A 15627-nucleotide genomic window follows, 5' to 3' on the forward strand; every position below is an offset into this window, starting at 1 on the left:
TACCAGCAAGAATACACATTTAGCAGGTGATATAGAACTCGGATGACAAAATCCTGTCTCTGCAGAAGTCAGTGGCAAAATTGTGACTGTACCAAGGGGGTCACTTGGCGTGTTTGTACTGGGTAAGAGGTATGACAGTTGTCTCGAGGGGAGCTAACCTGCGCGTTCAGAAGAGCAGGCTGAGCGTGTTAAAGGAATGCTCCTAAAGGACCGATGTATTTTTAGTGCATCTAGTATCTGAAGCACCCTGCCTGAAGACGGGATCGTGCTATTCTCTGCAGAGGATCCTTGCAGTGACCGCTCACTGACTGCAATGAGACAAGTCTGAGCTCAGAGCCGGGTGAGAGGGCATAGAGTGACCCTGGCTGAGGAGGATTAGGAAGTAATTTTCCACATGCACAGTAATTTTCCATCCACTAGTGGCCCGTGTTAGCAGAGAACTGATCAAGTGGAACACCGGGCCAAATTGTTCCCATGTGTCTGATGAAAGGGGCTCTGCCCTGGGGCCCAGGTGCATGGGCAGGAGGTCTTGCACTCACTGAATCACAGAACACTTTGGGTTAGAAGGGACCTTTAAAGATCATCTAGCCCTGCCACGGGCAGGGACATCTTCCACTACATCAGATTGCTCAAAGCCCCATCCAACCTGACTTTGAACACTTCCAGAGATGGGGCATCCACAGCTTCTCTGGGCAACCTGTTCCAGCGTCTCCACCACCCACATCATAAAAATAAAAAAATAAAATAAAATAAAATAAAATAAAATAAAATAAAATAAAATAAGTCGTCCTTATGTCCATCTAAATCTACTCTCTTTCAGTTTAAAACTGTTGCCCCTTGCCCTGTGACTGCAGGCCTTGGTTAAAAAGTCTCTCTTCATCTTTGTCATAAGCCCCCTTTACATATTGAAAAGCCTCAATAAGGTGTCACCAGAGCCTTCTCTTCTCCAGGCTGAACAACTTCATTTAACCCAGCAGAGCCATTTGGCCTTGTGTTGCTCGATATCCACGCTTCCTGCCACAGAGTCTGTAGTTGTGGCAGTTCCTAAGCATGTGGGAGATGAGGAAATGCTAAAATAGCAATGCTTTTCAAACAACGTAAGTTAAATAAAAAATTGTAGTGCTTATAGCACAGTAAGGGACTATGTGCTACTTTTAGCCTGATCCCACTTCTTTAACTGCTACTTACTGTATATGCATTTAAACATCATCCAGTTTCACCATTAAATGAAAAAGGATGAAGAGCAATGGCCACATGTTAAGAGATTTGGAGTTATAGATTGTATGGCTAACAAACCCTTCAGATCTGCAGTATGGTGATTTGTACTACATTATGGCAGACTGGGTTTCAAAGCGATTCATACTCATTAGCAGGAAAAGTTAAATGTTGGTTTCAGCCAAGGGGAGTGGGTTAATATCAGCAGCTAATATGTAAATTACTTTCCCTTGTTAGACTATCATGTTTTACCATTGGTTCTTATTAATCCTTTTCAGGCTTTATTAAAATAGAAATCACGGTCATAATTTTCATTCCTCCCTTTATAAACTGGATGTTAGGAAAGGATAATGAAGATATTCTATGAGGTAAAACCTGATCTGATATGCCCTTGTTGTGCTACCTGACACATTATTGTTCGGGATTTAGGCTAAATATATGAATAAAAGCCAATTAAGTTACTAATTCCTGTAACACCAGTGAAGGCGTGACAAGGATGAATTAGGCATGGCGTGACTATCAGTAACCCCAGAGTAACAACACTGGCAGGACTGGCATGTTTCCACTTCGTTACAAATCTATTCGTGTTGATACTGAAAGTGATGTATTTTAAAATAATATACTTTAAAGAACATAAAATAGCCACCACCACCCCCACCCCACCCCCATCAGAATCCCATTCTGCTGGTTAAAGTGCTGTCACGGGAGACTGTCCCTGGTGACAGTGACGGGGCCAGCGCTGACAGCCATCTCGGTGCTAACACGTCGAAAGGCCTTCTGGCAGCTTAGAAAAGTGTCAGAATAGTGTCTTCTCATTTTCAGGAGGTATTTTGCCAAGTTAATATTGTGCCTGTTTTGAAACTAATTTCTTTCAAAACCACAACAGATGAAAGCAATTTACACAAATGCCAAGAAAGCATGTGAGTATGTGCACATCATGAAACTAAAACCTGGAATTTTAGCTAGAATTAATTAAGCAATCACCTGTTCCTTTTTCCTCTTGCTCTCAATAAAAAGTTAAAAAATGAAAAAAATAGAAAACTAGCATGACCTAGAGAGGTTTAGTGGCTGTATCTAAATGGACAATATACACATAAGTGTTTCAGGTGGGTCTTTGAATTGACAAATAAATTACACTCCAGAATAAAAGGTTCAGAGCAACTAAGCAGAAATTAGCTATGTAACAGGAGCCAAGCCAGGCAGGTGTCCTGTGCCCAAGCCTGTTCTCAGTTCCCCCGGAGCCATGAAAATCTGCGACTCCTTTTCACCTGGTTCAGACAGCAGCCCCCTCTCCTTCATGGGGTCAGAGGGATGGCTCGAAGCACAGAGGGAGGGAAAGGAGAGTGTGTGAAGCTTCTGCTTACCCTGCTTGGCCAGGCCTAACATCCACATGTTGTACTCTGGGCCTTAAAAGTGTCCTGGGAACTCAGACCTGGTTCTGAGTCAGTGGGAAGTGACCTCCTGGCAGTCTGCATCGCCTTCTCCCAGTATAACTTGGGAGTACTTGAGGACCTGCCAAAGGCACCGTTACCAGTTGAACCATATCTTACTGGAGGCACCCCAGTCTGTGCTTTTTTTTTTTTTAAATATGTCCTATAAATGTCTTTTTTTTTTTTTTTATTTTCCCCCAGAAATGAGAAGAAATATATAAGCAGATACTGGAAAGAAGTGGAAGTTGGAGACTTTGTGCAGCTTCGCTGTAATGAAATTATACCTGCTGACATCTTGCTGCTCTCCTCAAGTGATCCCGATGGGCTGTGCCATATAGAAACAGCTAACCTAGACGGTGAAACTAACCTAAAACAAAGACAGGTGGTGAGGAGGTTTTTAGAGCTGGTAAGTCACCGTTCCTAACTCTCATTTAAAATAAGAATTTGTTTCAGGTAAGTAAACTGTTCACCAATCCACTCCACACCAGCTAAATCTGCTTGTTTGAGTAGTGCTAATAAATTATTGTTATGGTTGTCATTAAAATACTAGCACTTGCCAACAGCTGACCTCATCATAGTATCAGAATTTTTACCATAATTTTTCCCTAAATTTGAATAGCAATTATTTGGGGCAATTGTGTGCGGTTGGAAAATGTTGGGGGTTTTTAATGGCTTCTATTGTAGCTTGATTTCTGAAAACACATTTTAACTGCCCAGTGAGAAGATATTTAAATATAAACAACTACTTTTCCTGCCTGCAAACCAGATCAGTTTCAATTAGGAATTTTGCCTGAAACTCCCTGTTGCAGAATATCCCTCCAGCACTTGGAGCATTAAAGCTTGTAAGATTTAAAGGGGCAGCATGCATGCATTCTGGTGGTGTTTGTGCTGAAAAACTGTTTTACTGCTCTCTCACTGTGCTTATCTCTCCCTAGCAGCACTATTTTGAAACAAAACAAAATCCAGATCAGTTACTGTCAGCAGAATTAGAGGAAATTACCTGAAGTTTTACTTGCTTTCATAATCTCATTGAAATCGTATTTATTTGTATGCCCTCATCTCCCATCCCTCTTGCCAGATGACCACAGTTTCCTGTATTTTGTCAGGAAAAAAAGAAATTCTTTTCTAGAACTCAGCTACATCTTTTTTCCTAGTAGCTCTTCTCATTTGAGAGATTTTGCAAACAACGGGAGCTGCTGCCCTGACCACTGTCATCGAAGGTAACTACAGAAGCCTATAGTCGTACTGAGGTGCATCAGCATTAATGAAGTTGCAGTCCAACCAATAGGATAAAAATCAATGTGCCTTCCACATAATTCTTTGTGGTAGATAGAGCCTTTTTCTGAATAGCCTGTAAAAACGTGAGATGAAGACTTGTTTAGTCATCAGTGATTTCCACGTAGAATTTAGACATGATACGGCAGCTACAAACACGGCAGCTCCTGACATGGCAAGAAGCTTAATCAGCTGCAGGCCAAATGTTTCAAAAACTCTGATTGTTTCAAAGAAGCTAATGGAATTGCTTCTCAAACATCCCATCCTGTTCCCACTGAGAGGAAATTTCTCCCAGTGGGTAGAGCTCCAGGGAGGTGCTCAGATTATGTGTCCCAGTTCTCTGCCAGCATAGACTTCCTATGTGACCTCAGGCACATTGTGTAGGACAAAAACTATAGATTGCATATAGGCTCTTGAATAAAGGGATGCTTTCATGTTTGTGGGCGCAGTTATAAGCTAAGGGCATATCCCAGCTCTGTCTCAAAGGAAGACCTGAGAAGGCACCAGTTCCTCCACTCATCCACAGCAGGATGGTTGGATTTCTGTGATCCAAGACCACCTGACACACAGCAGCAGGAGGTGCTGGTAAACGCAATGAAAGGAGTTGATGTGTCCAAGTACAGATCACCACAAGACTGGCTTTCAAGAGCCCTGCTGCCCAGAGGAGTCCCTTACACTACGTCAGGATCCCTGGCTTCCCTGCTGCAGAGTTGTGGTCCAGCATTAGGGGTGTGATTCCTGGAAGCTGGGTGGCTGAGAGGGGACCTGGCAACCCTACAGACTCCCCTGCTTCTGGGAGCTGTGACCCCTAGATGTGTGCGTGCCTGAGCCATCCTCAGTTTGGGGGGTCACTCTTGTGTCTTTAACCAGCAAACACAATGCATGCATTGATACAGCAGGACAACCTGAGGGAGTACCCCTGCAATCGCATGTTTGGCATACTCTCTGGGGTTTAAATTGCTGATAGAAACCAGGCAGATAAAGACTGGGTTTTGTACAGTTTGGCAAGATCTGTAACTTTTAGACTGTTGTGTGGAAATGAGTAGCAGTGCCATTTCCTCCTCAAACAGGTTATCAGAGACTGCATTGTGCCCCATTAGGGACAAAGGCTGAGGAAACAGTGCCTACCTAGGGAAGCAAAGCTAGGTTTATGTGCCAGGCAGCTCAGCACATCAGGCTATACATGGCATGGCGTGCTCAGCATACCCTGCTTTACTGAGGAAATTAGTTATTGTATAGATATTTACAGTCAGCTTTGTAGACACCTAACTCACTTTGCATTTCCAGCCCATCCTCCTTCCCTATCTTAGTTCTCTGTATTATAAGATGATTATGGAACTTTTCTATCTCAGAATTCTGCTCCAAAATATGTGGATAAATAATTTTTTTAAATAAATTTTAGATCACAAGTTGCCTAGCTACAATAGCAGTGAGGCCCGTAATAAATTGTCAGGGGTTAAACTGGGGTTATTGACAGAAAGCTCATTCATTGCAATAAAAACAGGACTGGGCCCCAAGAAGTCAAGTATTGAAAGAGAGCTTGTAAGAAAACCACATGTGACTACCTCCCCTCTCTTAAAATAGCTGAGAAAGCAGGAAATGTCCAAGCCCGGGTTCCTGCGTCAACTAAGTTGTAGGCAAAGTGCACACCTGCGAGTACCAAGTCCTCGGCAGCTGCAGCACCACAGAGCCTCTCTGTAACAGCATCCCGTAAATTATCCAGCAAAATACTTGCCATCCTCATTAAAGTCCTGATCAAAACCTGTCTGAGCACACTGTTAATTCATGGAGCAGCATTAGCTCCTCACGCCATACTAGCAGGGTTAGGCTCTTACTGGTTCTTGAAGGTGTTGCCCTGCTGAGAGACACTCAGCAGTGGGGTAGAGGGAGCTGCTTGGGAAATGTTGGGTGAATAGTAGGCCCACAGCCAAGTAGCATGGAATAGCAAGGTAATGGGCATTTTTTGGAGTGAAGTTCTGGGTATGCCTTAAGTTGCCACAACTGGAGAGAGCTTATTGTTAGATCTCATAAAATACTTTTGAAGACCAAAATTTTCTTGCACCAAATGCTGACCGCCCTTTTACCAAACCTCAGAGAAGTTTGTTCCCAAATCTCTTATAGGACCTGCGTCCCGACCTGTTCATCTGTTGGACAAGAATGCTTTTACATTTTTATATTACCATTGTACTCAGCAGAACAACTCTCAGTTACATTTATAGCTGTTTGGTTCTGTGTCATTCTGCAGCCCTGTTGTTCAAGCAGGAAAACAAACAAATACATTATGTAGTCCTGACCCTCTCTTTCCCACACTGCTAAACTCTTCCCCCACCCCCCTTACAGAATGACATGCCTGGTCATGTGGCTTATCATAGGACAAGAAACACACATTTTCTGGAAGTTTCTTCGTAAAATATCAGCTGTCCATAGCTGTCTTTGAATAATGTCTCTGTAGCAGTATCCCAACCGTTTAAAAGAAGCTGTGTTAGAAAGCTTGGCCTTTCTTGTATGAACTAACTGATAGCTTCCAAGCACGTGCCCGTGAACCAGGTCAGTGAAGGATAGCTATTTCTATACCCGTCACTCCGCTGGGCATGGGAAAGGAGTGGGGGTGGGGGTAGGAACAGTTGTTTTAAGCCACTTTTATGCTTTCCTTGTTTTGTCCCTGCCCTGTGCCCACCCATGCAATTTACAGTCCCACAGGTCTGCGCCGGCGTCGCTGAAGTGGGGTGTGTGCTGGGCAGTCCTCTCGCAACCACAGCTCTCTCTCCAAATGCCCTGTCCAGAGGCCAGCAAGGCCAGCGCTGTTACGCTGGGCACAGCTGTCCTCTGGAAGGGCAGCCGTTCTGCCAGCATGCTCTGAAGAATCTTTGTGTGTTTCGCTTCTGCATTAACAGCATATAAAGTCCATAGTCTCAGAGAATAAAAGGTCTTAGAGTTTCCCCCTTCCAGACCTTTGTTCAGAAAAGTACCGTTCTGATCTCTTTTTAGCCTGACTCTTGAAGCAGCAATAAGCAATTATAGAAGCTGTCCTGTATCCTTGTCTCTGCTGCTTTGCAGGCATTATTTTACTCTAAACATATGCTCAGAAGATCCAAGATCAGCATTTGTGGGCTTGGATTGGACCTCTCCGCTTGTGAATTCCAAGAAACTGTTTTCCTTTATAGTGCAAGTGACCAGAAATTCTGCTTATTTTAGTGCTGCTTTGATTTGTCTGAGTAATTTATAGTAGACTGGGAACATACTGCTTGTTAGCTTTGTGTGTTTGTTAACGAATGTGATCTGTCTGACACAAACCTGTACTTTCTGTACTCAATTCTACACCCTATCAATACACAAGCTGTGAGAAGAGTCACTGATACTCCACAGAGGAATCTCTGTGGCTTGTATGTCTGAAGATACCAGTCTGAATGTAGACCTTGTTGTACACTCAAAATAGTCAAGAAAAAAGAAAATCACGAACTGAATAGGTTAAAAAAGAAAAAAAGGAAACAGGAGATTTTTCAAAGGCCTTGACATATTTTCCTCCAGGACTTGAAATACTGTGGTCTTGTTATCCAGCTACTACAACGACAGGATATGCTAGAAATGTTTAAAATAGTCAGAAATGTACTTCTGCATGCTCTGTCTTCAAAGCCAAAAGGATAGTGGACTGTCTTCACCCTGAAACACAGATCAGATCCATGTGTGCAGCATGACACACTGATAAGTGCAGCTAGGAGAAAGCGCTCTGCTAAATCCCACCACGCATGATCTAACGGTATTAGCGGTGACCAGTAAGCATCTCTTGGAAAAAATGGACGTTTCTTGGTATTCCACCAGTTTCCTTCTGATTTCTACCCCACTCTCACTGCTGCCTAGTCACAGCAGCCATTTCTGGTGCACTGAATCTAATAGGAGACACAGTAGGCAGGAGGAATCAATGTGTTTTCTGTGCTACTCTGCAGGCTGCTGTGCCACCACACCCTCCGCAGTTGCTTATGGAATGTTTTCCATCCATCTGAGACGTTGTCTCAGCCGCTCTTCAGGGCGGATAAGCAGATACAGCTTAGGCTGTGAGAGCTCAAAACTCCCTTTCAGGTTTCATAAACTTGATTTAGGATATTTTGATAGTATGAATCTAGACTCATGAAAAACATTTACATTTTCTTGCTGCCTTGTAGTTCGAAACAAACAAAATACTCCACTGTTTTTACTCAGTGTGCCTTTTAACAAAATCCACAAAGACTCACTGTGGATTCTGGAGCAGCTTATGGTTTATTAACCACTGGCCATGTCCTGGATGTTTATGTGGAAAGCTTCAGTTCAGCAGAGAGCTAAGCTAAACCTAGCAGCTCCCATCCCCTGTGAGAAGGTGCATGTATCCCTCTGAGAGCTGGTGGGGGTAGGGGATGGATTTTTTCCCCTCTCATTTTCTCCTAAGAGTAGACCTTTGTTCAAAACAAGCTTGTACCAGCATGATTAAACAGGTTATAGATAAGCCTTGCAAATGACTTTGTGGCTGCTTATTTACTTTATCTAAAAAGCACATCTGAAGTTAGTGTCCGCCTGTTCATGAGGGTTCATTTGCATGCAGGCTAGCACCAACATACCTCATCAGTCTGATTTCCTCACAAGTCAGAATGTGAACCCTTCTGGAATATGTACGAACTCAGAGCCTGTGCTTACTGCAGGAACATCTGCTCATCTGTCCCAGCCTGGATGCTGGGCTGAATTGACAGATCCAGCTTTCATTCCAGCCCTGCCTGTTCCTGCACAGTGCTGGAAGCATACTGGGTAAAGCTGGACTTACAGTTCCCTGTTCCAAGCATGAAGACATTTATACCATTTCTTTCTTTCCCTGTGAGTCCTAGAAAGAAACTGGTCTAGAAGAGAAGGCAAGGCTGTTTTCTAGAAGGGCTGTACTGTAAGCCTGCCTGTTGATGGCTGCAGGCTGCACTGCATATGAGGTACTTTGGGAAGGGCAACTCATGCTAATTGCATGAAAACAACTCACAGGGCAGCCTTGGTATCTCAGTGTAGATGTTCCTTTTGCATTCAGTTTTTCTCCCTCAAAAAGATAAAAAAAAAAAAAAAGAGGAAAGAAAGCAATTTTCAGATTTTGGTTTAGCCTAAGCTGAGCTAAGATTTCTTGTGCAGCCCTCTGCGTTGGTTAAACTAACCCAGTTTGAGAGAACAGCTGAAGTTAAACAGCACAACTCTGACGTGGACTCATTTTCAACTGAGCTGCTTACCTCAAAGAGTCCGAGTGAGTCTTCTAAAACAACACAAGAATAGGCATAGCTCTACTCTTCCTGTCATGCCTTGTCCCGCTAATACCCTCAGGCTATCATCCACCTGAATAGTACACTGTTACAATCAAGTCAATGGGAACTAAGCAGCATATTCCATGTTGTTTAGACTGGAGGTACTTTAACAGGGTAGAATCAGGCCACAAGAGCAGTGAATGTCTCTCTGTCATCTTTTGGGGGTTATCCCTTGTGCCTTTCTTTTTTTGCAGTATTTTAGAATGTTCACAAGGCTAGGAAAAGTGGCTCAAAAATTCCGGATATGTACATGTTACAACAGCAGATTAGTGCTCCATCCCACACATGTTGCCAAAATTAGATTTCCCTGAGGGAAAAGACAGTTAAAAAAAAATAACCAAACAAGCAAAAGAAAACAATGTTTTTTCTCCGTGTGTACTACCAGAATATTAAATTAAAATCTTTTTTCTTTTTTAGTTTTACATTTTAGCTGAAGATTTTAGTGAAACAAGTCTTGTAAAAGAGTTGTTTGTCAGTGTAAAACGTCAGCATGCTACACCCCGTGAAGACTTTCATTTGAGGTCATGCTTTGAACGTTCAGTGGGTTTCTTTGATGAGAGTTGAAAAGTTCTACACCTATACTATTGTATCTTCTTTTGCATAGAACCATGTTCAGAGATGACTTGTGTGGAAACTGTGGACATGTCTAGTTAAAGAGGAAGTAACTACTGTCTCTCTAACAGAGAAACAAATGTGTAGCAGCTGTGGGCAAACCTGCCTGGTGCAGAGCAGGACCCAAGTCAGTGCTTTGGTAAACTCTCGTGCGAGCTAGTAGCCCTAGAGGAATGCTGAGAGCAGTTTTTCACTCTACCGTTTTACCGTGGCATTTAGTCAGCAGTCTCACGCTGGGAGGCATGGGGAAATAAAAAACTCAAGAATGATGGTTCACTTCCTCCTTGGTCAGCTTTGAGCAAGGTTATCGTCTCTTTCTAGTTTCCATTGTGCAGGTGTCCAGGCTGCAAGTTTGACTTTCGAGAGAGCTTCATTAGAGGGACAAAGAATTTGAATAACTGCAAGAGAAAATTTTGGGTATCATCTTAACCTAAGCATTCAGGGGGAAGTGTCCAGTTCTGAAGAGTGCTGAGTACTTGACTTCTACCATTTGCATTGGCTGTTTGGTTTTGTGTTTAAATATAGGTTAAAGGGGCTAAACTGATGAATCTACGTTTGAATGTCTTGGCTGTGAAGGACCTCCCATCCCTAGGGTAATCCTTCCAGCACCGGTGGAACACTGGTAAAGCCATGTAAGGAAATGTATTATGCCAGTGCTTGTGCTGCATCTGACCTCTAGAGAGGCAGGAGATTCCATTCTCTGTATCGGTAGTCCAGCATCTCTCTGTTCTGCTATTTCTCTGAAAAAGCATTAGAAAACAAGAGAGCATTTCAGGTCCATAGGGAAAATAAAATGCTATACCACTTTCCTGTTATAGAGAAGTAAACATTTAAAACAAGTTAAGAAGAGATTTTCCGATAATTTTTTTTTTTGTCATGACTTTTCTCATCTCCTAGCCTAATTCAGTTTTACTGAACAAAAGTTTATTTCTGGAACTGTTTATTCCTTAACCATACTTTGGCCTGTCAGCTGGGAACAGGACATACCTGGAATATCTGTTCTCAGAAATGAGATTTTGTAATTAATGCTGAGAACTCCTGATTTTAGGGCCAGGATTTTTGAGCTGGAAACACATCATGCTACTCTTGTCTCTTATACCACAACCCAGTTGGCAGTATCAGTGGTTGGGAAAGGATGGAAGGACCTTCTTTTCCAGAGCAGGTGGGTTCACCGTATTAAGCCATGTGTAACCCCAGCAATGATGGTGTAGTCTCACTTTCCTTTGGAAGCACTGAAGTGGAGAAGGAGTCTAGTTTTCTGCCAGAAAAGGCAGATCAACAGAATGAGGAACTCCTGTATTTATCTCAGCATCCAGGATGTGAACCCTCATCCCACTTCTTGTTTCTCCACCTGCTACCCTCCAAGTCTTTTACACATTTCAGTACTGATAAGGTCACAGAGGCCAGTAGAAATTTGCATTAAAATGTTACTTATGTGGGAAGTGCCTGGCCATATGTCTCAAAATTGTTATTTCAATAAACTCATGAAAATTTTCTTTCATTGGTTATACTCAGGTTCATACTTTCAAGCTCTGCTATGACTCTGTGATGGCCAGATAATTTACATATGTTTATGTGCTTGTGAGAGAGAAAGCCACAATTGTCCTGTGGGTACATGACTGGAGCAGATACTGTTCACACAGAACTATAATGCTTATACTTCCATTTGGTTTTGAACTGAAAACATCAGTAGTGCATGGAGATTTATAGACAGCAGTGCTAACACACTAATTCAGCTTTCTTAATGACATAGTAATGAACTGTTTTACATCAAAGCAGGGAACACTTAGCCTTTTGACTTCTAAGGGGAAGAGAATTTGATGTTTAATGTACAACATGGTTAGAAAGCATGTGTAAGTTGTCATGAGCATTTACCAGCCTCTACTTTGCTTTTCCAAGCTTGTTTGCTTATTACATTTTTGGCATGACTTAGTTAAATACCAGATTCAAAACCATGTCCCAGATGGCTAAGTATATTCATATACCTGTATAACAATGTGCTATGTATGGCCAAGATCACGAGGATCTAACTTACAGGCTGCTGCAGTGAAACAGGAAGGGATAAAAATGGCTTTGTCCTGCTATTAACTGTGTGAAGGTGGGTCATGTCAACTATTGAGCAACAAAAAGCAAATGGAATATCTTCTGCTGTTCCACAAGAAGCTGTTTCAGCAATATTTGATTAAGGTTACAGAACAGATAAGTGATAAAGACATGGAAGAAAAATTACACAAACTATTTTATTTGGTGATGTTCTCCTTGATGGTCTTATTCCTGACATTTATTCTCATTGGTTGCACTTCCACATCTCACATTTATGAATTTATTGAATGCCTATAATAATGAGCATTTGTGTAAGAACCACAGAATCACAGAGTGGTTTGGATTGGAAGGGGCCTCTAAAGACCACCTAGTCCAACCCGCCTGCCAAGGGCAGGGACATCTTCCACTAGGCCAGGTTGCTCAAAGCCCCGTCCAACCTGACTTTGAACATTTCCAGTGACGGGGAGTCCACAACTTCTCTGGGCAACCAGTTCCAGTGTCTTACCACCCTCATAGTAAAAAATTAATCCTTATATCCAATCTAAATCTACTCTCTTTTAGTTTAAAACTGTTGTCCCTTATCCTGTCACTGCAGGCCTTGGTAAAAAGTCTCTCTCCATCTTTCTTATAAGCTGCCTTTATATATTGAAAGTCTGCAATAAGGTCTCCCCAGAGCCTTTTCTTCTGTAGGCTGACCCCCAGCTCTCTCAACCTTTCTTCACAAGAGAGGTATTCCAGCCCTTGGATCATTTTCATGGCCCTCCTCTGGACCCACTCTGACAAGTCCATGTCTTTTACCGGGGACCCCAGAGCTGGATGCAGTACCCCAGGTGGGGTCTCACCAGAGCAGAATAGAGGGGGAGAATTACATCTCCCAGTCTGTTGGCCAAGCTTCGTATTACACAGCCCAGGATATGATTGGCTTTCTGAGCTACAAACACACATTGCTGGCACATGTCCATTTTTTCATCCACCAGTATCCCCAAGTCCTTCTGTGCAGGGCTGCTCGCAACCCATTCATCCCCCAGTCTGTACTGATATTGGGGATTGTCCCAACCCAGGTGCAGGACCTTGCGCTTGGCCTTGTTAAACTTCATGAAGTTCACATGGGTCCACTCCTTAAACCTGTCAAGGTCCCTCTGGGTGGCATCCCTTCCCTCAAGTGTATCAACTGCACCACTCAGCTTGGTGTCATCTGCAGACTTGCTGAGGGTGCACTCCATCCCACTGTCTAAATCATTGGTGAAGATGTTAAATAGTACTACTGGTTGCAGTATGAAGCCTTGAGGGACACCACTTGTTACTGGTTTCTACTTGGAATCAATTCCACTTGGACTGTACCCCTTTGGACACAGCCATCCAGCCAATTCCTTATCCATCTAACAGTCCATCCATCCAACCCGTATGTCTCCTATTTAGTGGCAAGAATGTTGTGGAGAAACATATCAAGGGCCTTGCAGAAGTCCAGGTAGATGACATCTGTCCAGAGGAGAAGCTAGCTGGTGAGAGAAGCCTGCACAAGAGTAATAGACTCTGCTGTTCTGCTGTGCTCTGATTCAACAGGTTGTATTCATGTGTGTTGTAACTCCACTCTTAACTGGACAAAGCATATGGATTACTGAAGACAACACCATGAAGGGACTTCGTAACCACGGTGTGTGCCTGAAACATGAGGCTGGCTAGAGTGCCGCAACAACAGGGAAGCAAACCTCAGTCCCTGCCCCAGCGATACATATTCATCCCCCTCAGCTCATTTCCCAGCTCTCCTGTCCAGTTTTGGAACTGGCAAGGCCATCATGAATTTCTTTTTGTAAGATCTATGCAGTCAGCTGGTGTCTGAAAAAAATGGCTTTTAGGTCCCTTGATTTTTTGAAAAGGTGTTTTTCACTTTACTACTGGAGTCTTTAGCATGATGATTGAAAAGGAACTTGTGCAGTAGAATAGAGAGTAGATGAGAATAGACAGACCAGAGAGTGAAGCTCTTACCCCAAGCGTTCTGCAGCCGTCCCAGCTTCCCCCACGTCCCATGCATGCCAACCACAGCCCTGCTGCCCTCAGGCTGATCTTCGCAGCCGTCCCTCCACCCTCTCTGTGGGGCTGTGAGGGAAGTGTAGGAACAGCTGGGATTTAGCAGAGAAGGTGCATGCTGGGTGCCTTGTTTGCCTTGGGAGCCTTAGTAGGGCTGGCATGTGATGATGGATGTTGGTACAAGATACAGTTCCAAGCGAAGATGGCATGCCAGCATCCAGCTTGGGGAGTTTTTACTCGGTTATATAGCCTTCTCACACTGGAGACGCTCGTGGAAAGGCTGACAAACCTGTGATAGTGCTGATATGAATGCTGCCCTGTAGTACTTGGTATAAAAGGTCTCTTTTCATTAGGACTGCTGCTTTCCCTCCGTGCTCTCCTGCAGCCAGCGGGGACTGGTGTCCCTCAGTTCCTTGGGTGGTTGCTGTTTGTTACGGGTTTCCCTTACAACCTCGGGGCGTTTCTTAAACAAGGTGAAGCTTCTTTTATCCAGATTCCCTGTCTTCAGGGTGAGATGGGTGTATCAGGCTTTGGTGTGTTTAACTGTGTCCTGATGCTAGAGCTGCTACTGTTGGGTTTTACCATTCATAAGGAAAGCCCTTCATTACCAGCCACTCTCTCTCCTGTCAGGACTCTGGTGTTCCCGTTTTTATTTGTCAAATGATGTAAGGGAGGTGCTTGGCATTTCCCTCTTCTTGTTGAACTGTCTTAGTCCTTCCCATTCCCATTTCTTCTGCCAGAACTTCATCCCACAAGCAGTCAGACTGGCCAGCAGCCCAGACTAGAGCAGGAGTAGGCCAAGGTATATTCGGAAGCTGAGCTGAGATGTTGTGCTACTAAATTAAAAGGACCATGCAGTGCTTCTGCCACTAATCAAGTGGATTTTTCTTCCAGCAGTTACAAAATGCAGCAGAAAGACTGCTAGAAATCTCTCCAGAAAGGGGAAAGCACTGGAGAGCGGGGAGGATTGCCTCATACCGAATCTGGGAGCGTAAAGCGAAAAGCCTCTGGAGGGGCAGTGCGGGTTGTGCACAGAGTTTTGCGAGCCCTTGAGAGGCTTGGTCTGTGGTTTAGTTAAAGCGCTGAGCTAATGCTGAGGTTGATTCTTACAGACTATGAACCCATTCATTTATTTCAGTGGCTGACTTTTGGAACAAGCAGATACCACTTTCTTAATTGTCCAGGTCTGGGTCCATATTTCAGCCTTGACAAACTCTGTTCCCTTACCACTCCCCAGCGCTACTATAGCCCATGAACATCCGTTCATTCACACTGCTGTAATTTTCAGCGCGTTGCTAAGGATGGCCGACATCCCAAGGGATGTTAGAATGTGCACGTGTGCATTTTCAGCATTGTTGACTTTTTTTTTGGTACTTTTGTCCCATGATTGACAAACAGCAGTTTCTGCAGCTGGGTCTTGTAGAATTATTGAGGTTTTCCTAGGCCTTGCGAGCAACGCATTTATTTTCCAGCAGGCTGGATATTGCGCTGTTCCCTCATGTTGTTTTCTACAAAGGGGAAAACTTCTACTTAGGTCAGACAGAGGAAGATCAGCCCCCTAACATGTATTTGGCTTGCTCAACTGTTCCAGTGTTTCTGAATACTGAACATCTCTGTTCCGTTTAAGCAAACAGTACCGAAAAAAATCCAATTATAGTAGTAGTTGTCAGTGTGGAAAACAAAGCTATTAGATACTGATGGATGGATGGATCTGTTTAGTT

General features: G+C 43.5%; 1 protein-coding gene across 1 annotated transcript in view; it reads left to right on the top strand.

Moving 5' to 3' along the window:
* LOC104125231 (probable phospholipid-transporting ATPase VA) overlaps positions 1 to 15627 on the top strand; it is a 124700-nt gene that overhangs the window by 52032 nt on the left and 57041 nt on the right. The window contains exon 4 of the mRNA XM_009637655.2: positions 2847 to 3051. Coding sequence (XP_009635950.1) covers positions 2847 to 3051 — 205 coding nt within the window. The remainder of the gene's footprint in view (positions 1 to 2846; positions 3052 to 15627) is intronic.

This window comes from Egretta garzetta, unplaced genomic scaffold (assembly GCF_000687185.1).
Source record: "Egretta garzetta isolate BGI_Z169 unplaced genomic scaffold, ASM68718v1 scaffold504, whole genome shotgun sequence".
Classification (NCBI taxonomy): domain Eukaryota; kingdom Metazoa; phylum Chordata; class Aves; order Pelecaniformes; family Ardeidae; genus Egretta; species Egretta garzetta.